This window comes from Echeneis naucrates, chromosome 3 (assembly GCF_900963305.1).
Source record: "Echeneis naucrates chromosome 3, fEcheNa1.1, whole genome shotgun sequence".
NCBI classification, from domain to species: domain Eukaryota; kingdom Metazoa; phylum Chordata; class Actinopteri; order Carangiformes; family Echeneidae; genus Echeneis; species Echeneis naucrates.
Genome location: NC_042513.1, coordinates 21,447,331 through 21,473,956, shown reverse-complemented (window position 1 = coordinate 21,473,956; position 26,626 = coordinate 21,447,331). Strand labels below are relative to the sequence as shown.

General features: G+C 39.7%; 1 protein-coding gene across 1 annotated transcript in view; it reads left to right on the top strand.

Moving 5' to 3' along the window:
- The window catches only part of ush2a (Usher syndrome 2A (autosomal recessive, mild)), a 169,802-nt gene that overhangs the window by 58,966 nt on the left and 84,210 nt on the right, over positions 1-26,626 (top strand). Inside the window, exons 29-45 of the mRNA XM_029498572.1 lie at positions 5,986-6,116; positions 10,206-10,332; positions 10,701-10,802; positions 11,308-11,496; positions 12,069-12,199; positions 12,309-12,582; positions 12,973-13,197; positions 13,621-13,701; positions 15,376-15,564; positions 16,734-16,874; positions 17,810-17,885; positions 18,181-18,266; positions 19,213-19,372; positions 22,401-22,563; positions 22,660-22,807; positions 25,487-25,644; positions 26,456-26,603. Of these exons, the coding sequence (XP_029354432.1) occupies positions 5,986-6,116; positions 10,206-10,332; positions 10,701-10,802; positions 11,308-11,496; positions 12,069-12,199; positions 12,309-12,582; positions 12,973-13,197; positions 13,621-13,701; positions 15,376-15,564; positions 16,734-16,874; positions 17,810-17,885; positions 18,181-18,266; positions 19,213-19,372; positions 22,401-22,563; positions 22,660-22,807; positions 25,487-25,644; positions 26,456-26,603 (2,529 nt within the window). The remainder of the gene's footprint in view (positions 1-5,985; positions 6,117-10,205; positions 10,333-10,700; positions 10,803-11,307; positions 11,497-12,068; positions 12,200-12,308; positions 12,583-12,972; positions 13,198-13,620; positions 13,702-15,375; positions 15,565-16,733; positions 16,875-17,809; positions 17,886-18,180; positions 18,267-19,212; positions 19,373-22,400; positions 22,564-22,659; positions 22,808-25,486; positions 25,645-26,455; positions 26,604-26,626) is intronic.

Genomic DNA, 26,626 nt, shown 5'->3' with positions numbered 1-26,626 from the left:
CTCCCAAGAACCAGCTTCTGGATTACCTATTATTGTTTCTCTTGACTCGCTCTTGCTCTCGTTGCTTTTGCTGAGCATAGCGATTTTATTTCACATCAACAAATGACAAATTTTTGATCACATTCATGCTCCTTCAGCACAAAGGTAAATAGATTTCTCAGAATACTACCAGCAAATAGATGATGATTTTAGTTATTGGGGGTTTTGTCTCATCTCCTTCACTCTCCTCCTTCATAAAGGATAATGGATCAGACAATCACTTTCAGACCGGATCTATTCTGGACCATCAATGTGTCGGCAGTCCTCAAACCATCGCCCTTTTTACAACCATCAATACTAATAGCATCATCTACAGACAATTATTCCCATCGAAGTGCACGGAACAGCGAACAAATCAAAGCCAAATTGGATTATGAATGTAATGCAGTGTAATGCCCCCTCGAGAGTCAATTGATCACTGAGGAAAGACTCGTCAATCGTTGATGTCTTGCGGAAACCTCCGACGATAAGGAACGTAAAATTTTCATACAAGTTGACAAGTCTTTTTGGTCAGTTTCCTAATGTCCCATGATATCTCAATCAAAGCACATCGCAGCATTTGGACCCTACACTGTTTTAAAATGGGTTCTTTTAAGTCCCCAGAAAACTGGAGTTTTGTGGAATTGATGCCTTGGAAAATCCTGATGGGCAGGAAACAGAACATCATCATTTTCCCCCAAACATTATACACCTTTCTTGAAATATTTATAATTTACTGTGTACTTAAATAGTAAATTGAGGTTATTTCGGGTTAGGCTTTTTCATTTCTGAAATACTTGAATTAATGACAGCTCTTTGAACAGGCCCAATAGTCTGTGTTAAATTTAGTTAAGATCTAAAAGGTTTACCATATAAAATCACTTGATATTTGCCCTTTCACCTGTGATTTTATGACCACTTTACTAAAATAATTTTAGACCAAATAGGTTGTTTTCCGTGTATATCTTTCCATAAATGATAAGTCAGTTCACTTGTGATTAACGATGCTTCTTAATGCTGAATGAATTTAGGGTACTTGAGGTCAATATTTACCACACTGAATCTTACTTTAGATAAAACAGGATTATAACGATATGCAATCATGCTGTGATATGAATACCCTCTTAAGTGCTTGTTTCCATAAATGCATGCTAGTCCATTTATCTTACCTGTAATGTTTCTGTATCCAAGACCCAATTATTGTAACTTCCCTCTCATCTTGTTTATCAAGGTCTGTGCATCTCAGTTAACACTGGAATGTGATATTTGTCAAGAAAGAAAAATAAATTTTAATGGATACCGGTACAAAACACTTTATGAAGTCCTCGCTCCTCATTTATTATTCTTCAGTATTTCAGCCTGAAATTTTCTGATTTGTAATGAGGATGATGGCCTGCTCATTTTTTCACTAATCCAGATGTATTTCTTTGACCCACAGTAAATGAAGAGAGATGAAACATTACAAACATATTATATATAAAAAAAATAAAAATTAATGCAAGAATAAATAGATTTGGATAATTTCCCAAAACATCTAATACAATACTTCGCTGCAGCCTCACTGCAGCAAGTGAGCAGGAAAGAGGGAAATGTTAAATGCTACAAATTATTTTCCCTTAATTAATATGATTGATTGCCAGGCATTGACGTTGAGAGGAGAGGGGGAGAAATGTGTGAAGGGAAAGTTTGCACAGACATCATTAGTTTTTCCCCATTTAAAGATTAATCAGAAGAGGCTGGGCTCTTTAATTCTGTCATTTGTATATTTAATGGGCTGCTGCAGAATCTATGGGTGTAATTAGCTAGCTGCCGTGCTCTCATTAATACGCCAGGCTCTGATTAATGCCAGCAGAGAACTAACATGACTGGAGTTATTCAGGTTATGTTGTGTAGATGATTGCACACAACCTCCACTGTTTACTAAGACAGAGAGAGGAGGAACAATACATGAAACAATTCTATGTCAGAAATAAGAATTTACTCAAGACTTAAAATAGTTGAGTATTGCTACTTGCTAATGTGGTGGAATATATCCAAAACTCTCTTGCCACAGCAGAAAGACAGACCCATCTACTATGAACAATCAACGTTTAAAGAACTCCCATCAGTTTCAGTTTTTCAAAACCTCAGTTTAAAATAATGTAAGTATGTCCTTTGACTCTAGAGGCATGATTTAATGAAGTTGTAGGTCATGAAGTGTATTCTTTACAGGACATTAAATAATGTATAACTCATATAAAAAAAAAACAAAACACAGTACATGGACATATTTATTGACTAAAGCCTCAGAAAGTGTTTCTTTCCTCTTTGAGTTCTGGTCAAAGGACAGGCTGGGATGACATGATACACGCTGGTTGGTTGGTCAGGCAGTCTGTCCAATGCTTTGTCTCAAAGCAGGATATCTTCACCTCAAATGGCCAGATTGCCATTAAAATGGGAATGAATGTTTGTGGTCCCTGACCAAAATTTCCTCGACTGCATGTAGAATATCAGAAAGTAACAGGAGCCCATTGTGAACACATTTATGTTCCTCAGAGGATGATCCTGTAATAAATTCATCTTCAATTGCTCAGCACATTAATTTTCATGAAAGGATAAACAGTAGATTTTAACAGCTCCACAGTCGGTGTGACACTTAAAGCATACTTTCAATTTAGGGCAAGTCACTTTTATTAAACTTTGGAAAAGTAGGCCAGTATTTGTCTTGAAGTAATTACGTTGGGTATGACACTTTGTAGCAGCAAATATAGTGTATTTAATTTTTTCATGATGTGTTCATCATTTGTCACCATTTCATCACAACATTAAGAATTGAATTGTGTACATGCATGCTGGTGTTTTGAGCTTGTTATTGGTTTGGGTACATCCTTGTGTGTGTTGCCTTTTTGCAGCAGAGTCACCTGTCATGATGTGTGCTCAGGTTTTCTTGTTGATGGCTCCAAAGTGGTTGTCAGTGTGAAGTAGCACAAGTCCTATGGGGAAACCTGAAGGAAGTATTGCTGAGCACAAGCAGTGTCACTAAGATGTTGTACATTTGGACCAAACAGATAGGCCAAGCATTTATTTATTTATTTAACAGAAACATATTAGTTATACACAGAACGGTCAATTATATGCAAAACAACGCTCCCTGGTTGTGCCCTGGTTGCACACCTGCCGAAGCACATACCACAAAGGCTTCACATTAACCACAGCTGCCTGGGTTCATAACCAAACCGTGTCCCTTTACTACATGTCCCCTCTCTCTCATGGTGGTTGTATATTCTGCATACATGATAAACACCTTTATAATCACAATGATCCCTCTGTCGTTGCAAATAATGGGAGAGAAACCATCTTTAGACGTTAATGCATTGTGGAAAACGTCAGGCTATTGCACATTTCTAAGAAGATATACCACAATGTAATACATCATCGTTTAGCATCTAATGTCTTTATCCGTTGTACACTTATGTTTTGTGTACTATATATTTGTCCAAGGCTGATGAGGATGGACTCGTCCAGTATCATGCTACATGTGTGACTTGGTCCCCCATACGGGCTTGTTTGTTTGTGAACTCTTTTTGATGTTGCCTGCAGTCTGTTTTTGCACAGCTAATGATTACATCAGACTTGGAGCATTAAAAGTGGGAGGAAAGGGATTGATTGGAAGTAGCAAAGTTGGGAATAAGAGGTAAGAGGAGAATTGAAGGTGCAAAAAGAATTCAGGGCGGGACAATAGTTGGAGAAAAGAGGAATGAAAAGGTCAAAAAAGAAGAGGAAGGTTAAAAGCAGAGGGAAGGAAAAACGAATGGGAGATGAGTAGAGCGTGGCAGAGAGAGAAGGTTAAAACGGGATAATGTAATGTCAGGTATCTGTCATGACTTCACTCATCTTTGTGGTGACAAGGTCATGAATGTAAATGACACATGTCCACTTGATGTACAGAATGCAAGTCAGTGCAATGTAAAGAGCATTTTTGTCTTTGCTCTGTGTTACAGCCCGTTACTGTACTTTTTGTAGAGTGGTTTATAAATCATTAACCATTACATTCATCACTCTATTTAGAGATTGCAACTCTTGCCTTGGATTGGTGTTAAGCTGAGTTTCTGGTAGAATTCAACAGAATTCATTGGGAGGAACATATTTTCAAATATGGGCTTTTGACATATACTACTGCAAAGCTTGTTTGCAGTATTTGCAGTGATATTGTTTACATATCTACAGGCTGTACATCTGTCACTCATCTTGAAAAGCTGTCTGAGATTCTTGAGTGGTCCTGGTGTATAGAAGCCATCAGATTTTAATAGACCCATGCTTACAACAGAAAAAATACTCTTTATTCAAAATTGAGTAAAACTTGTCTACACTGAGAGAGAGCCAATCTGTATTCAACTTGAGTGTGCCATACAACTCTTTGACTTCTCTCCATGTTAAGTGAATTCACACACTAATTATTTTACACCGGCCTCTGCTGAATCCTTCGTCCAACTCTTTAGATCTTCCCACACATCTGTTTTCTACAAAGACAGATAGAGCTGCAGAAACGCCATGCATAGTCAAAGACACATAAAACCGTATGCTGTGTGACGCTACGTGGATCTAGTCATGGATTAAGATTCAATCTCTGATCTGGAGTGACATGACAAGACAGTACACTGGCTGAATTCTCTGCACTGTGTGTGTGCTAAGCTGGCGTAAGAGCCCATAAGTTTCCCACATTGCTGAATTTGTGATTGAGAGTTGCATAGTTTAACACATTTAACTAAGATTCTCAAACATTTCAATGTTTTCTATAAATAGTGTGAAATCACAGGAGGTAATTGTGATAAAGCTGGTTAAGTCAGAGCCAGAAGCATTATGTTTTCATGTTTTATGCCTGTCTGTCGAATTTCCATTTAAGTAATATCGTAGTAATGCCTTGAGTAAATGTCTTTCAATTTTGGACAGATTAGTATTTGGTGTTCAAATGTCAAAATCACTGTGACCTAATAAAACATTTTTGAGAAGAACTCACAATTTCTCGCACCAGTTTTCATCCAATTTAGTACAAAAACTCATGTGTAAAAGTATCTATCATAATCTTTGGAAGAAAAACAAAAAACAAAACTATTATTCAGTGCAAAGGCTTTTGAATGGGCTGAAGCAACAGTGGAATGAATGAACATCTGTTTAATGTACTTTCATAAAAAATGTATTTCTTTTTACGCCTGCTAAGTCTTTTAATTTTTATGTCTTTTCAGAAATAAATACAGTAAGATTGTAGCTTTAAGAGAAAACAAGAGATCAGTAAGTAATAAGTGCGACCTGTTAAAGTTATGGAGGATGGTCTGCCTACTTGTGTGTAATAATATAATTTTACAACTTCAGAAGTTTAATCTATCACTTCTTTCATATTTACTCACATGCAGACAAATATGGTGTGTCAGACTTCCACATTTAAAGAAACAACTTTCTCTAAATGGCTACTCTGACCGGGTGATAAATCACCGTTGTGGTGTCAGTGGTCATGGAGCTGTGCTCAGGAAGGTTACTTCCTACATCAAATGGACTTGATGATCAAATGAAAGTTTTCTAGTATTCAGAAGGCGCAGATACAGAGATGGTGTCTCTTTTTAATGTAGATGGCAGGCTGGGAGTGCTGCCCTGTATCTGCCTGTAACTGATCCACTTTACAGCTCCCACAACTCAACTCCAAAGAATCTGGTGTTCAGTAAAATGTTACTTCCTATGCTGTTTTAAGTTTTTAAAGGAAGACATTACATGGTTCTTCAGTTTCATTATATGTGGTATGGATTCTTTTAAAACAGTCTGATAGAATCTGATTTGTTCTGAAGGTATACGATGTTAAATTAATTCTTTAGAACAAATGAAAGTAAATTTAATCTTTTGCTCTCTCTCTCGCTCTCTCCACCCCCCTCTCTCATTCCCTCGCTCTCTCTGTGTGTTTCTACAAACACACTTGTTCCCCATCTTATTTTGAATCAGGTGTTAGGTTGAGTTTCAGGACTTGGTCCCAAGATGGTCTGCTGCTCTGTGCGTTCTCTCCTGGAAATCAGGAAGAGTTTCTGGCTGTTCAGATGAAAAACGGACGGCCGTACTTTTTGTTTGACCCACAGGTATGTATCTTTTGTTTTTCTATCATACTTTTAAGACTACAAGCAAATTGATTTCAAGACTACAGTCTTTCAATTAGCAGAAACTCTCCTCTGTGAGAAAATGGAAGTTTTATTCCAAGTTGAGTCAAACACTGTCAAATAAACATCTGGGGCTTGATTTTAACAGCCTAATGTAAATGGTAGAAAGCACTCGGCACAAATGCATTGACAGCATGACCACAACACTTCTATCAGTTTAAACGGCAAAAAACAGCTGCTGTTTCAGTTTCAAAAGGGTTGTGTTTTAAGCATAACATACATTAAACTAATCAGAGTGGCATCTTCCATTCCCTTAAAAAGCCAGGTGAACTTGCAACCAGGGAGATTGCTATCATAATGGTTTAGGTTTTAAGTTTTATTGATGCCATATTATGAGTCCAGTGTCATATCCTGCAGCTCTGTGCACACTGAGGGGGAAGAGAGGCCTGAGTGAATCATACACTGCATACAGTACAGCTCCAAAAAAAAGCAACAACACAAGTCAACATGCTAGACACTTTTATGTTATCTGATATGATATAATATATATGTGGTTAGTCTGTTTATGGATGGCAAAAAATGTGGTGGATTTACCAAGTAGTAAGTAACAGCACTTCTCTGCACTTTCTTTCATTATGGATATCCATAACATTGTGTAGCACACACTATGCCACAAAAAAATGCTCCAGCTGTCTGTAGGCTGTATTTTAATGTTCCACCTGACTTGTCCAAACACATGAAGCCATTTTCAGTTTGAAAAGGCATGAAGCCAGTGTAGGTGTATATATTATTCTCTTGACAATGTGACATTAAAATGACATGAAATACTGTATCACACACTAAAGATGGGGTTTTGCTTTTCGTTTACTTTCACTGTCCCAAGATCACGATGCACTCAAAATACCTATGACCACACCTGATTTCAGCATGCCCTGGACACACAGATGAACCTGTGTATTTGCTATCTAAACAATTTGGCACTTGTCTTGCGCTTTGTGTTGCTTTGAGTCAGGCCACTGGAGTTGCAGCAGGTGTCCTGTCCTTCACACCTTTATATTTGTACTGTGTTTTTATTCTATATTTATTGTGTTGTTGAAGTGAACCAATCATACTTTTTTCATTTGTTTTGTTTCTTACTTTATTACTTCATCTGACTTACTTTACTTACTCGCTCACCTTCACCTGCATTTTTCTCTTTTTCCTCCCCTCACTCTTGCTCCTGATGCGTGTCTCCTATTTCCTCACTCGCTTTCTCTCATCTAATAAACGTGATCTGTAGCCCCTCATTGGTTTCTGTCAGGGAGACAGGGAAAGGGGAAAAAACTTTTAAAGTGTGTCAACGTTTGAATTGGACTGCAATTAACTCATTCCCTGCAGTCACCACGCGTGAATACCAATTGCAAGCTAATTAAGCTTTGCACCCGAACACACATACACACACACACACCCACAGAGAGAAATACACAGCCCGGCTTCCCTTATCCATCCATACAGACACATGTAGAAGGGTTAAAGAGTCAATGACTTCGATGATGAAAGTGATGATGGGAGATGATTACACATACTTTCATGAGACCACCAACTAATTACACACTCAAACACACACTTATACTTTCCTTCCCATCACTATTCAATACTAATAATATCAGAACATCTTTATAAAAATGTGACTGTTGGATGTCTGTGTGTGCACAGATCTTTGGTGATTTGCAATGTTAATGTGTGTGTGTGTGTGTGTTTGTGATTGTGTGTACTAGAAGAGCAATGGAGTGTCTGTGTGTGTCTTCTCCAACTGGGTTGATTCCTTTGTTTAGGGTAGTTTGGGGTAATTAACAGTGGGAGTGGTGTCATGGCTTATTAGTGTTCCCCTAGATACATATAGCTGGGCCCATTACTTGCCCCTATTAGCCTGTTGAGCTAGCCTAATGGGATTACCAGTGCAGGGGGGAGTAATTTAGCATGACACAGGAAAGTGATATGCTCATAAATATGTGCACATGCCAGCTACCACACACATACTTGGAAACATGAAGACTCAACAATATTCTTTTGCATGTAGAAGAGATCGACCAAAGCACTCAAGTCAAACTGTCAAACTGTGTGACACACATGAAGAAGCACACACAAACACATACTCTCTCTTTCCATTGAAGCAGGTTGTTTTATGGACTGCTGCCTGTCCGATTATGGAGGTATATGTTGATACATGTGACTGGTGTAATGAGAGGTAATGATGTGGTCTCCAAACTCAGGGTTCAAACCCAGAACTTTGTCACTCTGATGTGACAGTGCTAAATGCCGTGACACCCACCTTTGATGACTGCTTTTTACATTTGGGGTTTAAAGTATTTCTGCAATGTGCGAGGGGAAAAAAAAGACTGTAAATCCACTTTGGAATCTGTTTAGATAAATACTTTGACCAGTGGAATTAGCCGAATGTCGCTCTTGCTCTCAACATAACAAATTTTACTAGCCAATCAGAAGCAGAGAAGGGTCGGACAACAAAATCTGGATAATAATAATAATAAAATGGCCGCGTGAGCACAGAGACGCTGTTGAGGTCACAGAGCTGACAATGTTAAGACATTTTTCAATGGAAATACAATGATTTATGACTGTAGTGGAATTAACTTTTTGGTGCCATATGCCAACAATTAGTGACTTGCTTTACAGCACTTTATTCACATTATTCACAAGAAGGTTTCAACTCCATGCTCAATTTCAAACATTGACTATTTTCACCTAGCATTGTTCAATGAAATTTAGCTGGCCCTTGAAATGTCTGCCAGAGTTTAACACATTGCCAACAGTCATAAATTGAGGAGTGATCTTGTAATCCAGAGAGGCAGATTCCAAGTGAGCAGCTACAGTCTAGAGATCCCCTTAAGCTGAAATTGAGATGACATAATCGTAAACCTGCCACCAGCACCGCTGGTACACGGTGGAAGTGTTGTACAGGGTGGCAAAAGATCTCATCCAGGTGCAAAAGTATAGCTAGTGAAAGGCTGCACAGATCAGGAGGTTTATTATCACCATCTGTACTCATCTCTGTAGTGCTGGACTCAGCAGAGGGGTTGAATGAGCCGATTTATAAAATTGATCCTGTGCTTAGCTCAGTCTCAATAAGTGGAAACCAAACTTATGAATTTATCTATTCTGAGAAACTTTTCAAATGAAGGTGGTTAAAAATGGCATCTTAGAGTGGATGGGCAGCCAAGATGATCATAAAAAGAGTTCAAATTTATCTTGATGGGTGTGTGAGAGAGAGAGATAGAGAGAGAATTCAGCTAAGTTCAGGTTCTTTATGTTCACATATTTCTAAACTGGTGAAACATCCCAATCAGACTTCCACCTTTCGAACAAATTCACTTGACTGCTTGAACTTGAGCACCTCCTGTTAGTTCCTTCCAGTGTGCCACCACCTCCCAGCCTGGTGTGTTTGTGCAAAGAGAGCAAAAGAAAGCTGTACAGAAACTCCTCCCCTGTTGTCTTGTTAAGTAGATCTGTCTACCAAAGGCAGTAAAGATGTCAGAGGCTGATATACTCTGGCATTCATACATTTATTGATCTCATCATTAAATCTTCATCACTGTGTGTGTGTCTCTGTCTGGATATATATGTCATTGTGTTTGTGTGAGAGTGCACATAACAGTTACTCTTGTTTTACTACATTAGTCCCTGCCTACTTGCTAAAAGCTGCATCACAACAGTGATGTCATACTTAATAGGTAGCAAAAAGCCCTGTAACAACACTTTGATGATTACATGTGTATGTTCACAATCTTTTGAGGGTGGTGTGTGCATGATGTGTGTCATCAATTATTGTCTAACCTTGTTCGCACAAGAGGGGGATAAAGAGCCAATAATTTAAAATGTTACTAAGTAAGCGTGTTTGATTGCGCTTTGATTTTAAAAGTGGTCTCTGTTGAGCCAGAGGTCATAGATTTACTTTAGAGATTACTGTAAAACACAAAGATGCTAGACGAATGGTGGGAATCAGGAGACAAGTACAAGTTCATTGGTCGTCTTCACAACACCGTTAGTGTACATGTGATTGTGTACTGTATGTAGGGCTCAGCAGTGGCTGTGAGCATACAGGGTGACGGAGGGATACGCTACAACGATGGACGCTGGCACAACATTATAGCGACAAGGCGAATGGCCGTGGGAACACTTGTTGTAAACAATCAATACAGAGGTAACTCTTCTCATATTCATACCGATCACTACGTGTATCAGCTGTGTGTGAGGACAAAAGTACAGGTGTGTTTATGTTTGTTTGTTCATGTGAAGATTCTCACATGTTCTTGTGAGTGGTGTGAGGCTAACAAGTTTTGTGTGTGTAGGTGTGTTTCCATGTACTGTATGTAAATCCCCCAGCTCTGCATGGAGGACTTAACCAGGTTAATCCCAGCCAATCTGTGTGTGATGAGAAAAAAAAACAGTTTCACACATACAGCATAAACACATTTATATTCCTCGGTTGTTCTCAGACATGTTTTTCAAACATTCTTATGTTTTCTTTCCCTTTTTTCAAATGCTTTCCATCCCATACTTGCTCACTAGGAATTGCATCAGGTTCCAGTGGCAGCACCATCATTGGTGAAAACACAGGAGTGTTCATTGGAGGACTTCCTGAAGACTTTACTTTGCTAAGAGAGGATTCAGGTAAATTCAGCCCCACAAACTCAATTCAGATTTGAGTTTAATTTTAAACTTAAATTTATTTGAGGCCATATTGGCTGCTTATTTGTAACGTAATTTATTGTGTCTCTCAGAATGTAATGGCACCAAACTTCTTCTCTTTTTCCTGAAGAAAGCAGTTAGGCCTCACTACTGATAGACCAACATCCTGCTTTACATAATTAGGGGCTGATGGGCTTCCCAGTAATTTTTTTTTTTTTTTTTTTTTTGGCCCTTCAGGCAAATAGCATGACGTCTGACAGGAAATGCGGGTGAGAGAGTGGCAAATTAAATGTAGCAAATTAAAATCGCGGAAAGTGAACCAGTGTTGCTAGGAAGGACCTTTTAGCATCCTGTTTATGGCGGCGTGTGCTCTACCCATTTTGCCACTGGCTGCCCCTTTCCAACTATTCATATGATCATATTATAGTTTGGACATATAAAGTGACTTGTGTATATTTATGGTATTTATCATTGCTTGTCTCATTAGGTGATGCCAAACTGGTACAGACGGGTTTCTCTGGTTGCCTCAAAGATGTGAGTTTTAAAATGACTGACAGTCCCTCAGAAGAATGGAGCTCCCTGGATTGGGCAAAAGCCACAAAGAAGGTGGCCATTTATGAAAACTGGGAAGGATGTCCCACTCAAACTGTGACTGGAGCCCATTTTCTTGGTCATGGTAGGATCCCATGGATTATTAGACATTAAATATATCCTTTTCTATTGGAACATGACAATAGGCATGCATTACCATGGCAGAGCAGAAGAAAACCTGTTTTTGGTGAGCCGACTGTGTTCACATATAATCTAATCTATAATCTATATATATATATATATATATATATATATGCCTGGTCCCCCCACCAGCACGGTGGGGGGATATATATATATCTAATCTATAATCTAAGTTCTAAAGTCATCGCAACACTTTGTGAATTAATTAATTAGATGCTTTCTGGATGTGTTTTTGGTATTGAGGTTATTGGTTTATGTTAATATCATTTGGATAGATTCATTGGCCCCTGTGCAAAACATCAAGTTCATCAGTGAATTTTCGCCCGTTATTGCTTTGTAAAAGAGCCTGTTCATCTAATCTGTTTTTGTTCTCTCACTTTGGAATGCATGATAGAACCCGTCTGACTCATTTTAAATAAGACGCATAAAATTGATTTCTAGGTCATGAAAAAAATTGAAAAATTGTCTTTCTTTCTTTAGCCCTTGGTGTCGGTAATGATTATCTCCTTGTTTTAGGTTACTTAGAGTTGGGCAGAGATGTGTTCAGTGGAGGGCAGGACTTTCACATTTCTATGGATTTCAGGACAGACCAGCTAAATGCACTATTGCTATTTACATACAACACCCAAAGTGAAGACTACATGCTGGTGAGGAGCACATTTAAATGTTTGACAACTGAAAACATTCTGAAAAAAGTTGGAGAATCGTGTGACAAAACAACAGCTTGCGATATTCTGCTATTGGTTATATTAATAGGTGGAGCTGGAGGCTGGCCTCCTGTCCTTCATTCTTGCCTCTGAAGGTCATGTGACTGAACTCAGCATGTGGGTTGGGCTTAGCTACTGTGATGGAGCCTGGAAACAGTTGTCATTGGAAAAACGTGGCTCACTCATCTCTGCTGCTGTCAGTGACTGGGCAGAGGAGATAAGGGGAGGAGGAATGAGGCTGAGAGTTGACTCCCCCTTATACTTGGGGGGTGTGCCAACGGACCTCTTACACCCTGCTCTGGACAGCCGAAGTCACAGACACGGTGAGAAATGTGTATATACCGAGATGGTATTCACATGAGTATTTATGGCAGGTTAGGGAATAAGTTTTAATTTTAGCATAGAAAGTACACTTGATGATGATAATGCTTGTTGAAGAACCCCTCCACTTCCCCTCCCTGATGTCACAAGTCATGCTCGCAAGTACACACCTCAAATTGGGATTTATGGTAGGCTCAGAGAATATTTCCACTTTTCAGCAGCAGAGAAGAGAGAGTCAAACTTCATTTTGAGTGGAGGCAGATATTAAATTGTAAATTGGTAACAAACATGACTAAGTCTTCAGACAAATAAACTTTTCTCACTTTCTCCTCCCCTCTTTACCATATCTTTATTTCTGTCCTCTTCACTTTCTCCTTTCTCCTATTTCACAGGCCTAGGAGGTTGCATAAGAGATTTGACCATAAGAAGTGATGAAACAAACCTTTCCACCGGCAAAAGTGTCGATCTCTCTGCTGCATCCCGCCGTTTGATTAGAGTCTACTTAGATGGTTGTCCCACCACAGAAAGCCGATTCAACTGCAGAGGGAACGATTCTGTGTTGGTGTATAATGGGAGAAAGCCTTTAGCCACAGATTATAGTCTACAGCCTTTTACTGGTGACTATACAGAGTATACATACATACATACATTAATATCTACTTAAATACAGAGGCAGCAATCAACTGAAAAGGAAGCACAACAGTATTTTTCGTTTGTGTCATTGGCCAATTTTTTTTTCATGCAAACCTAAATGTATGACTGCAAATCATACAAAAATCTTCCATTTGTAGCAAATAGGTTAGTAGCTCACTGATTACTAGTAATTGCTTTCTACATTATTGTGTTCTCCAATATGAGCCTCACTGGGCACGGTGCACGGGCACGTTATAGCTGAAATTTAGATGGCTAGGTACCAAGAAATCTGGGCATATATTATAGCTGGAAATCCCATCACATCAAACCATAAATGTTTTAAATCTAATGTAAATGGCATGTTAACAACTCCTAAGAATATACATCTTTGGTGTTTATATGTTAAGAGTACTTGTACAGGTTTGTGGCCTTGGCCGCAGGAGGCTGGGCAGCAGGACCTTGGCAGAGAGGACGCAGCCGAGGCAGAGGTAAAACGTGGCAGTGGTGGATGTGTGTTTCTGTTGTCACAACAATATATTTTACAGCCGCACATGATGATGATTTCATAACAGTAATAGCCTATCCCTCCCCCCTACACGCCCCACTTGGACACATGCAAACCCTGTACAGAAGCTTTATACAACACTTTGTACAATATGCATTATAACAATATTCATTCGTCTTTCTTCTACCCATCCCCTATCCTTCAAACACTCAAATAATAATAACCCTGAAGTACATAGGTTTTTCAATGCCTCGCACACTGCGGGTTCCTCTTTCTGTGTGTGTTTAGATATTGTTAAATAATATGATAGACTATGGTTAGATGCTATGAATTTATTATTTACTCAGTTGCATAATTGGCACATTAAAAAAAAGGAGGCAGTATTCCCACTGAAGACTCAGTTCGATAGTTTATTTTTGTTCAGCCAGATTTTGGATGTAAAAGCACTGCTATCTTGCACAGTATATGAGACTTATCCAAAGCCAGTGATATTACATGTGCCTGATGGTATGAGAGATTGATAAGGCCTCTATAAAGGGCATCCCAGTAAAAGGCTGTTAACCCAGAATGGCCTGTGTGGTCCCTTGTGTAATATAAAGCTGCTCCTTAGTAGTGAACGATACACTGGTAGGTCTCAGTACACCATGCTATGACCAGAGAGAGGAAAGGAATGGAGGACAGAGAGGGAGGAAGTGCTAAAAACATTAAGAGAGTGCGAGGGAGAGATGAGGAAAGATGGAGAAGTGGTCATGAATAGATGGATAAAAAGAAGATGTGACATTAGCCAAAGTGGAGAAGGGAGCTGGAAAAGTTATAATGAAAAAGGCAGTTAATGAAAAACAAAAGCACAACGAAGAGGTTGTAGGAGATCAACACACAGCTCTTCAGTGATACTTTTTCATGACTTAACATACTCGACCTGGTGAAAACTAAACGGCATGAGTAAAGTGAAACTGATGAAAAATAGAACATTTATAAACACTCAAAACTCAAAAATTGTCTGCTGTTTGTCTGTACTGTGTGTAATGTCTGTACTGATAACATACGCTTTTGACAATTTTAAGGATTTACAGGCACAGCCAGTCTACTTCTGGACTAAGTCCAATGTTAGTATGGTAAAGATGGATTTAAAGAAAGGTGGAAGGATGGATGGAGACAGAATGAAGGAGGTTGTGAGGCAGTGAGACAGAGAGGGAGGCGAGAAAGGAGATGTACCATCATGAACTACAGAGGGTGTCAAAGAGAGAAAGAAGGGGAGTGCTATAGAGAGGAAGGGAGGCTGATTGCTATGAAATATAGCCCAGAATGAATGGCTGCCTGTATTAAATCAGTGCTGAAAAAGTTACTACTCTCATAAATACTATTTATGCTAATGGTGAGGTATGATTTACTGGGCCTATTAAAACACAGAGAGATGGGGGATGCTTTTCTTTAACCTCGTGTGCTCCTGACCTGTTATTTTGCTTTTTTCTTTAATATTCTTTCCCTGATTCTTTGGTTTTTAATTACCTTACTTGTTTATGCATTCCTTAGTTTAATTATTGCCTTATTTATTTTGCTCCTTGTTGTTCTTTATCTCTGTCTCTTTAATAATCCATATTAGTCCCCTCTTCCATCTCCTCTCACATTAACTCATTTTCCCTCTCTTTGGCTCTAGGACCAAGGGAAGTACCACCACCAACCACTGTGGAGAGCTTGAGTGGTTTCAGCGCAAGGGTGAGCTGGGTGCCACCCACTGGTGACATCAGAGGGCTGATTGACAGTTATGAGTTGAAGGCCTACAACAGTGACCAGCCAGATGCTCCACCCATCAAAGCCGTTTACCTGGCTAATGGAAATTTCTCAGGTAAAACACACGCAAACCTTGGGATGTACCATGGGATTGGGGAACAACAAACTGAATAAAGGTAAAAACTGAAAATCAGGATTTTACTCTGCATGAGCAAGACCAGCATCATGACTCATGACAAAAACTCTACTTTCATTCATTTTCAGTCATTTTCCCATTATCGCTCATACAAACAAACACATACACACTGTCCCAGATAACCCTGCTAATGTCGCTTTGGCAAGTCCCCAGCTTTAGGAGACTGTCTCCATTTGGAACAAGACACTCAGGACTACCCCAATGATGTCATACCCTGGCATCGCTCCTTTTCTCACTCTCTCGCTGTTGCTCACTTTTCGATCTTTCCTCACTTCATCTTTTATGATGATGATGATGTGTGCGTCCGCTGCTGCTATTCGTCCTCTCATCCACTCTGCCATGTCTCCAGGCAAATATGAAGATGAGCTCTCTGTCTCCTTCTTTCTCAGTGTCTCTCTTGCTGCTCCCCATTCCCTCCCTTTTCCTTTGCCAGACATTAAGTCCACCATGATAAGGCTTGTTGTTAATTTATGATGGCCTCGACACCTGACTGCAGAATTACACCAACGGCTAAAAAACACAGAAAGCAAATGAGGGTGTAATGGCAGCGGATTGGGGCCCGGGCCCTTAATTGAATTGAAAGACATGGGTAGAAGAAAGAGAGAGAGGAAAGTAGACTAGACATAGAGGGTGAGGAGAGTTAAAGAGGGAGGAAGAGAAGAGCGGGGATTGACTTAGGAAATATTGAATGGAGTTTAGAGGGCTGAGACAGCTAGGACAAAAAAACATCAGAGAGACGACTGAAGCTTTACAATTAGAATGAACTCTCGTTGTTTGCCAAAAGCCGTAAACTTGCTTAGCAACAGTGGCACAGAGAAACAAGTAAAGCATTTAAATTGCACTGACGCAGTTTGACACATACTGCAATAAGACAAGGTTTTAACACACTAAAAGGCATTTAGTGTGGCAGCTAGGCATGGATGGCATGAAACAATAAGGAAAGATTGCCTTTTTTAAGACTGAGCTCATAAGACCATATTCATTTCTGCCAGCAATCACTCCAAAGTCTGTATCCTCCAAACTTGTGGTGTTTTTAGGACACAGTTTCTGTCTTTGGTCTCTGCCTCACTTCCTCTACTCTTCTCTAGGTTTGTTGTCGGGTCTGACACCATCCACTCGATACATCGTCACTGTCAGTGCCTGTACTCCTACAGGCTGCACAGAGAGCCTTCGTCATGGCAGCGGTGATGATGATAACTTAAGTTCAAGTCTCCTAACCCCAGAGGAAGGTGAGGCTGTAAAACACAACCCAAATATAAAGATGCCTTCATTCACCCCATGAACAGAGCTCCTGTCCCTCTTTATTCCTTACCAGTAGAATTCATTTATGACTGCCTCTGTGTATGGACACACACAGACACTCTTCTAAACACATTCAGACACTCTCATCCTGTCTCCTCAGTGATGGAGATTTTGAGCTCTTAAGAAGAGAGAAGTGGAGTACAAGACTGAAGTGAATAAATAGGTGCAGTTGTGGGGGAGAAAAATAGATGTCTGGATAGAAGGAGATGCAAAATGAAAGGAACAAAGCACCTTGCAACTGAGTGAAAGGCAGATAGTACAATGTAGTATTTAACATTTTTTCTTGTCTAAGTGGTCGTGGAGGAAAGAAAAGATTTCTCCTTATATGTTAGTCACTACATTAATCTGTGTTGGACTAACTGGCCTTGTTTGGGAGATAATGTGACGGCAGGGGTCAGTGCAGAGACGGCAAAAATCAATCTGAAGTAAAAGGAAAAAAAAAAAACAGATTACTGTATTGATTCTCACTGAGTGCAGAGTTAAGACACTGAACCATATTAGGAAGACCGGAGAAAGAACTTATTTAAAACTCTCTTTTAAGTCTATTTTTCAAACACTTCTCTTCTCCTTGAGCACAGGTGTTTTTCCACCTTAGCCTGGAAATCAAGGAGCATAAAATCATAGTGTTCTCCAAGGACATTTAAGGGAAGGTTTTCATAACATTCACTGTCTTAAGTGTCTGTGACATCTCATATAGTAGAATAATGTGAATTCAGGTTTACAATATATTTTAATATAATAATATTTCAATGATGATCATGTCTATTGCATTTTTGCCTTGGGCATGTATCTAAGGACAGATTAATGTATCACTTGTTTCAGTATATATGTTAAATCATACACCAGCATTTTTTCATTTTAGCTCCAGATGCTGTCTCTCCTCCTGCTGCAGTCTCATCTCCTACAGCACTCTATTTAACCTGGGAACCTCCAGCAAGGTGATCAGTCATTTGTTGTTGCGATGTAGCTAATGTGTAAAATTCTAATTTGCAACACAAGCTAGTGCATGCCTGAGCTTAAAATATAAAGCCATTACTAATGGACAACATAATATAAAATAAAACACTTTAGTAAAGTAAACATGTATAATATTTCCTTTGTTCAGCATACATGTTTTTTGACCCTGAATAAACTTGCCCCTATTAAACACCATAAAAAGTTCAAGATGTAAATTGTGTATGTTAAATATAACATCATAATATTACCCTCATTTCTTTTTTGTTCCAATGATAGGCCCAATGGAGGCATTACTGAGTACCTCCTCTATCACAACAGCCAAATGGTCTACAGGGGGAAAGACAGACTACACAACATCACTGGTAAAAAAAAAAAAGAAAAAAAAAAAAAGACAGAGAGCGTGTGTGTGTGTGTGTGTGTCGCAGTGTTGCTGTGACTGTGGTGGGATGGGGCCTTCGTGTAAAGACAAGGGGGAAAGTGAAGAAAAGCAAATGGAGTGGGGGATTAGCATTTGAAAGAGGCAAGAGCATCTCAGTCCTTACCAAGGGAATAGCACTTTGAAAAAGAGCACTAAACACACATTTACACACAAACACACACACACATGAAAATGAAGCAGCGGAAAAACAAAGCGCACTAAATAGCGCACATGCATACACACACTTGGCTTTGAAAGCTTTCACTAAAGAGAGTTAAAGAAGGTATGAAACACATGTTACACCACAGAGACCACAGTGGTGCACCACAGTGCAAATAGATACAAACACACACAGATAGATGGAAAAAACATGAGCATAAAATACTGTATACTGTATAAAAACATACAGCGTACAGGGGTTTACATGAATTCAGAGTCATCCTATGTGACTATTTTGTATGCCCTGAATAGATTCTTCTCATTTTGATTGCAGATACACAAACACTCACATGATTAACACAAAACACCACACTACTGTCTAACAGTGTATGTGTGTCTTTGTAAGTTAATGAAGGCAAGAGAACACATATCTGCCATGCTAGGTTAATAATAAGTATTTCATGTTCACAGTGATTGGAAAGATTATGACTCTGGTAATTATGTAGTATGTTCAAGAATAGATTCTGTCACAGAGAGTGATTCTGCAATAGTGACACAGTAACACTAAGAGAAACAAGAAACTGCTCAAATGGGTTTGTTCCCCTAAAAAAGAGAAAATTCAAACTAGATGAATGAAATGATGGTTGAATCAGCTCATAATAATAAAGTGTGAGAGAAGTTTGTGTTTTAATAAGTCTGAATTATCTTTATCTTATATTTTTTCCCCTCAGGTCTTGGTGTGTATTCCACTCATGTCTTCCTTCTGAGTGCATGCACTTCAGCAGGTTGCACCAACAGTTCACAAGTTTCAATGGTGACCTCTCAGCTGCCTCCAGGGCCACTACACGCACCAAATCTTACCCTTCTAGATTCGCGGACTATGCTAGTGGAGTAAGTGCAGCGTGTACACATGAATACAGAGCACACAACCCGTATCAGTAAATAATTACAAAATGTCTCAGGCTGAGACAAAACATAGCACTGTATGCAGTCCCATTACTACACACAGATCCATTTTCATCTTCTGCTAATTTCTGTCTCCTCCGTGGATGTTTAAATCACATGCTTCATAAACACGGTGATTATTTTCTTGCATCTGTTTGGACTTTGTTGATTTATGCATTTATTGATGCGTAGGTTTCCCACTCAGTCAAAAATGTAAACTTTTTTTTGTTGCAAATTCACACTTGCAGGGCTCTCACTGAAAATACACAAAAACAGGTATTAACTCACAAATGATAAAGATGGTGAATAGTACAAGGGAAAAATAATACACAAGACATAAAAATGGATGTAGAATATAAAAAGAAAGATGCAGCCCGAGAGAAAACCTGTGACCTTCTGCAGTTTTGTTTACCATGCATGATATTTTCCTGCACTTGACCTTTCACCTGTAGAGGGAGGGGACAAAGGAAGATAGATCTGTGCACTTTTCAGATCAGAATCATGTGCTCACGTCCTTGTTTGTGTGTGTGTGTGTGTGTGTGTGACTGACTCTGTGTGTGTATGTAAGAGTCAATCTGCGTGAAAGCCATTAGTGTCCTGACTGTCACTTACAGTGGGACTCACCACAGGAGGGCACAGTGCAACTCATGCATGCGCGCACACACACACACACACACGCACACACACACACAGACAGGCATATCCACACACTGGAACAACAAACAGGGTAATTGAGAGGATGAGATGGAGTAAAATGAAGGCACCCAATGTCTGAGAAGGAAATGAGGAGTTTGTTTGGTCATATATGTAGATATGTTGGTCCTGATTTTATCACCTTAGATTAGCAGTGTACGTCTACACAAACTCAGAGTGTGTATGTGAATGCATGTGGTATATCGAGAAAAGGCTATTTTCCCTTCATGAGGCAGTTCAACATAATTGAATTGGGAAAACCAATAATATCACGTGTCTGATTAATATTCATACTCACTCATTTTATCTTGACCCTGAGACAATACAAGTGTTAGGCCTCTAAAACATGAGCAGAAGTTACAGAAAAATACTAACAATGTAAGGTAAGATGAAGTAAAAAAGTAAAAGTTAACTAAACCACACTTTGTGTAGTATCCATTTTTTTTATTTTTGATTGGATGTACAGAGGCCCACAAAATAAATAGAACTCTCCAAATACTCTCCATCTGGACTGTATATATTTACAGCGGTGGGAAGGATTCATATTGCCTTGTTAGCACATTGGTAATAGGCAGAGGTTGAGAGATCATACTTGGTCAATACCTCTCCATTTCGCCTGTGAGAAAAGCTGAGAAAGACAGAAAGATGGAGCGAGAACAATGGTGAGAAAATTTGAAGACAGTGGGACCAGAGAAAGGAGGAGGGAAAGATGAATTATGAGTTTTAAAGGAAAATGGAGGCAAATAAAAGAAAAATTAAAGAAGAAAGTGAAACAGAATGCGTGCGTTAGAGAGTACGGACTGCAGACTGTGAGAAAGGTGGTGGTGGGCTGCAGTATGTGAACAAAACAATATCAGCAGATTTATTCTCTGCCCTCACCTCACACCACCCACACACAAACATGTTCAAACACACACAGCAGACTCAGCCGCAAAGGTACAACACTGTCAGACACATGCACACAGTCCCAAATGCCTACTGACATCTTTTTCTCTCAATTATATTCAGTTGTCAACACTTTAATGTGATGGCACTCATTCTGTTTTTTGTGTACAATTTAGAGAATGTGTTAGGAAAGATACAGAGGATGCAGGTTAGGGTTACACTTCAATGATGTGATCTTAACCCACCTCATCTCGAGAGCACGGTTTTTAATTTAGCAGGCTGAGAAAGTGTCTGTTTCACACTAATTTCAAATGCACTTTTGCCACCGTGAATTATGATACAGATTATTACAACTCCCCTTTGATTTAGTTTTTCAAAAGTGGACATACATCACATTGGCAATCGAAAGTGTATAAATCTTATCATAAATGTGATAGATTAGCTGTAGCTAATTGTGTGCGAACACAGATTCATCAGTCATTCAAAAGCTGGCTTTTAATGGGACGAGCCAAGAAAGGAATCCATCACTTTTTAAAATGGCCTCCCTCGCTACCATGTCAGGAGAGTTGGGCTGCACTCTGGGATTTGTGAGAAATGCTGGACAATTTTACTGATTTATTCATGAATATTTTTTTTGCTACATTATTGTCAACATGTCCGTATCATTATTGGATAATATTAGACTTTTTTTTTTTTTTTCACAAAACTAGGTTGAAATTAAATGAAATTTATTTCCAATTTACTTCAAACTTTTCACACAAATGTTCTTTATAATTTTAAATTTTTTTTTTTTTATCATAGCAGAGATATTCTGTGAACAGATACAAATCACTCAACTTCTAAAAGGACAGAGGTTGTGTGTAGGTCATCAAGATATAGTCAGCACCCCATGATTGTGTGATTCCCCCCCCCCCATGAGAAGAGATGATAAAAATAACTTCAATAATACTTTAACATGATCAAACCAGATTTTGCTGTTTCCTTTTTCCCATTTATATTTTGTTGTGAAGTGTTCCCTGTCTTCTCCTTCTCTCTCAGTTGGGGATGACCTTCCTCTTCTAAATATAGAAGATGAGACACCTCTGCTTTACAAAGGAGACTGTGTGTGCAGCAGACGTGTGTGTGTGTGTGTTGTGTGTAAGAAATCTTAGCTCAGCATTGTGTTTCCATGTACTTGCAGATGGGAACAGGATGATAGTCACAAACATATGAGCGTGCTCTCATATGCACAAACTCTCTTTCAACTCTTCCTCACACTCTCTGTAAAATGATTCCGTGTGAAATTAAGTCGAAATGTCTCAGTTTTCACACACTGAGATATTAAAGTAATGGTCTGATAGCAAATGTGCGCTTTATTGTAGCTTCCTTCTCTGCTGAGTCCTCTCTTCATCTCCAGGTGGTCACGGCCCTCTCAGGTCAATGGTGTTTTGGAGTTTTATTCCATCTTTCTGTCACATGATGGTGAGCAGCCTGTGGTTGCTTATAACAGCTCAGAACGTCTCGAAGACCACACACTGCGCAACCTAATCCCTGGAACAACTTACACCATCACAGTGGCTGTAAGTACCTCACTCTTCCTGGCAAATCATCATTCTGAATTGTATTCTCACCTGCATCCACACGTTCATTTATTTGTGTGTGTTTATGTATATCAGGCCTGCACAGGCGGTGGGTGTACCTTAAGCCCTCCAAGCCAAGCTCAGACTAAGGAGAGCACCCCAGAGGATGTCCCTGCTCCACTGGTCACCCCATTGTCTCCACATGCACTCAGTGTCAGCTGGACACCTCCGGACACTCCAAACGGTTAGAGGACACACTGAGTAGGCATATACCCATAACATGACCAAAAACACAAAACATACGCATAAACGCCTAAAGTGACATTTTCAATAATGTTTAGTTTTAGCTACATGCACACAAATTCACACTTTTTTTCTTTTTTTTTTTTCACCTATGTGAATTGGAGGGACAGGAAGTGAATTAGAAACGAGATAAGAAATACTGTATGTAGATGAACATTTAAAAGAGCTTCATTGGGGTAGGGCAGCACAGGGGGCATAGGGGTTAGCGCTGTTGCCCCAGAACGAGAACCTGGGGCCTTTCTGTGCAGAGTTTGCATACTCTCCCCATGCCTGCAACATGTTTGGGTTAACTGGTGACTCTAAATTGTCTGTAGGTGCGTGTGTGAGTGGTTGTTGGTTTCTGTCTGTCTCTGTGTGTTGGCCCTGCGATGGACTGGTGACCTGTCCAGGGTGGACCCTGTCCTCACCCAGTGTGAGCTGGGATTGGCTGCAGTGTCCCCCGAGAGCCGGAAACGGATAAGCTGTAGAAGATGAATGAACGAATGGATGAATGAATCATTCCTTGCGTGAGTCATTAGTTGAATATTGGATGCAAATTCAAGGTTTCAGTATCTACTGTAATCTGGTGGGTTACAGATATGAACACCTGCATGGTTCAGGAATCCCCTTCATGTGAGACGAGAACATTTCCCTTTGTACAAGGTGAATCAGATGGGTGTGCAAGAGATAGCGGTAACGCAGTGAGGGAAACAGTAAAGAGGAAAACAGAAAAAAATTAAAGCAGAGGGCAGAAACAACTCAAAAAGGGGAAGAGACAGGGGCAGGGTGAAACAACATATAATATGAGAGCAGGACAGTCACAGGAAGGCAGTGAGAGGGCAGTGCTTCACCAAGCTCCTTTAAGTGGATGAAAAGTGCTCCCTTTTGACTGAATAGAGAACTGCAGGCTGGAAGTGCATAAAGTCTGCGGTGTCACCATTCTTCTGATCTCCTTCTAATACACTGGCAGCCAATTCAAATCCATTGCAGCTGGGCAAGGCATTTTTTTGAACTCTCCCTATTGACTTGGATCTGTTTAGATTTAACAATTTTTTTTTAAAAGGTTAACTGTAATTTAAAGATATTTTAAAGTGAAGTTTTCTGTAAAATGGGCTTTTGTATACTGCAGATGAATTAATAAATGACACTAACATGGGTTATCAAAGTCTGTATTAACTAATGCTAAATCTTATGAAACCAAATGAATTGAGTGATGAAAACCATCTGAGGATTTCCCACCTCATTTCACTCCAACATACAACGCACTGCCACATATTATCAAATGTTACTGCCATGCTCGTTAAAGTATGTGTAATTCCATGATGCATGTGTGTGTAATGTGAATGGTGTGTGTTTTACGCTTAATACCACATGAGTGCATTTCGGACCATAAACCCTGTGATGTGTGTGCATATGAGACTGGATAAATTACTTAAAGCTTTTCTCATCTGATGACAGAAATTTATAATGAGGAAGACACTTAATCATGATTACCCGATTATCTTGTGGTTAAAAAGCTTTAATTTTCACTTAGAAAGGGAAAGGGGCTCAGGGATTGTTTTTTGTTTGTTTTTTTGCTTCTTTTTTGTGTGTCTTTTTTTTTATAAATGGACGACAACAATGATGATGATGAGGATGATGTGTTCTGGGGGACTGAGATTCTGTGTTATTTTCTATCTCTTACTCGTCCTCTCTCTCTTGCCCCCCCTTCTCCCCAATTCCGCAGGGATTTGTTGGGGATAATCCTCTCGGGGATTAGGTTGGGGCAACACGCAGACAAAGAGGGGAAATAAGCCTGTTATGCATTCGCTGCTTCATTTCCCAACCTGTCTTTATTACAACCTATACTGATATGGGCTTATTCACACACTCACACACACACACACACACACACACACACGTACACTCTCACATGCATGTGATTGGCCACATTAAGAGCTTCGCAGATGTAGTTTGCATCTGTGGGGTTTTTGTGACTTCATTTCCCTGATAGGTGTGTATATCTGTATTGAGCAATAATAAAACCCACATATGATTAAAGCAGAATAGACTCTTAGCTCTTAGCACTGATCTTTTGAGCCCCCTGTATGCATTTTTATTAAGGAAACGCACATTTGGCACCGTACTGTTTCATTTTTTTATTAGGTGGATGTAATGTAATGTAATTATTGTGGCCTGTGTGTGTGTATGAGTGAGAAAAAGTGAGCTTTCTCATCTTAGTGTGAGTGTATCTTTGTGAAAGGTGTGTGGAGGAGCGCACCTATTTGTGGCCGTGCGTGCACATGTACATGTGTTCACACTGGTTATACTGTCCTCCTGAGGGTCTTTATATCTGTAATGCCTTTGGTTCCATTTGTTGTTTCAGTGCTGTTTTCATCATTGGATCACACTAGGACACATTGAATGGCAGGTCTGGAGCCCCTAAATTAGTTTCCATTTGCATTGTTATCAAGTGAACCAGACAGCATCCAGGCATAGCAAAGCCCACTTTGTGATTAGGATTCCTTATGGTTTGGAAACTGATCTACAGTGTATGGGAAACCAAAGCAGCAAAGTGTTGCTAGTTTTATTTCTTTTAATTGTTTTTGTTAATAAAGATGAATAGCTGGGTTGTTATGCGATAATTGTGTTTTATTCGCAGGTATCATAACCAGCTATGGTGTCTGGTTGGATGGAGTACTCACTTCAAACTCCAGTTCTTCCCAGAGGTCCCATGTGATTGAGGGACTCGCTCCATGGAGCCGACATGTTCTCAGGTTGCAGGCCTGTACTGCGCAGGGCTGCGGCAAGGGACCAATGGTCAGTGAATTGCTTTACTAGAGCTCACAGTAATTAATGTAATTATAAAATTATCTACAAGATCTTTTGAGATACTCAAGCACAGCTACACCTTGAAATGCCTACTCAAACATTTACAAAGTATGTGCGTTACATGTTCATGCATGTCTGCGTGCGTGTGTGTCAATGGGCATCATAAAGGTGATCGATTCTCTCCACTCAATAACGAGGGTTGGTGTGACGACAGTGACATTTAGTGGGAAATGCCACTCCAGCTCAACAATGTCCCTGACGACAGGCCATATTTTGGGGCATTTTTCCAATACAGACGCCATATTTAGTTCAACAGCAAGATCAGCTGACACAGCAGAACAGGAGGAGGGAGAGGGGAGGGTGGATGAAGGCAGGAAGAGGAAGAGAAGGCAGGATGGATGGGAAAAGGAGAAGGAAAGGGTCAGTGAAGGAGGGAGTTTCAGGATAAAATGAAAATGAAGTGATATGACTAGGATAGAGTATATTGAGCAAAGTGAAAGATGAAGTGGAAAGGGAGGATGTGAAAGGCAGCAGATGACAGGAAAAGGAGAAAAGATGAAATGAGAGGGAAGAACAGAGCAGTGTAACAGTGGAAGGTGGTGAAGGTGGATTGAGAGGAAATATGAGAAGAATGTGGCCGGATAAACAAAAAATAAAAACACATTAAAGAGCATCAAGAGCTGAATGCAAAGATATGTTGGCTGGGTGTATACAGTGATTAACTTACTGGATAGTATGTCAATATGCTGCATGTCTGTTCCGTGCACTTTGGGGTTTTCTCTTTTTTTCTTTAAATCAGACTGAAGTACATACATTAGAGATGGCCCCAGAAGGCCCGATACTGCTGGAGCTGGCCAATCAGAGTTCACGATCGCTTCGAGCCCGCTGGTCAGCCCCTCCTAGACCGAATGGGAACCTCAGCTACACGCTGTACCACAGAAGCATAGGTAACACATTTGTACTTCTGCTC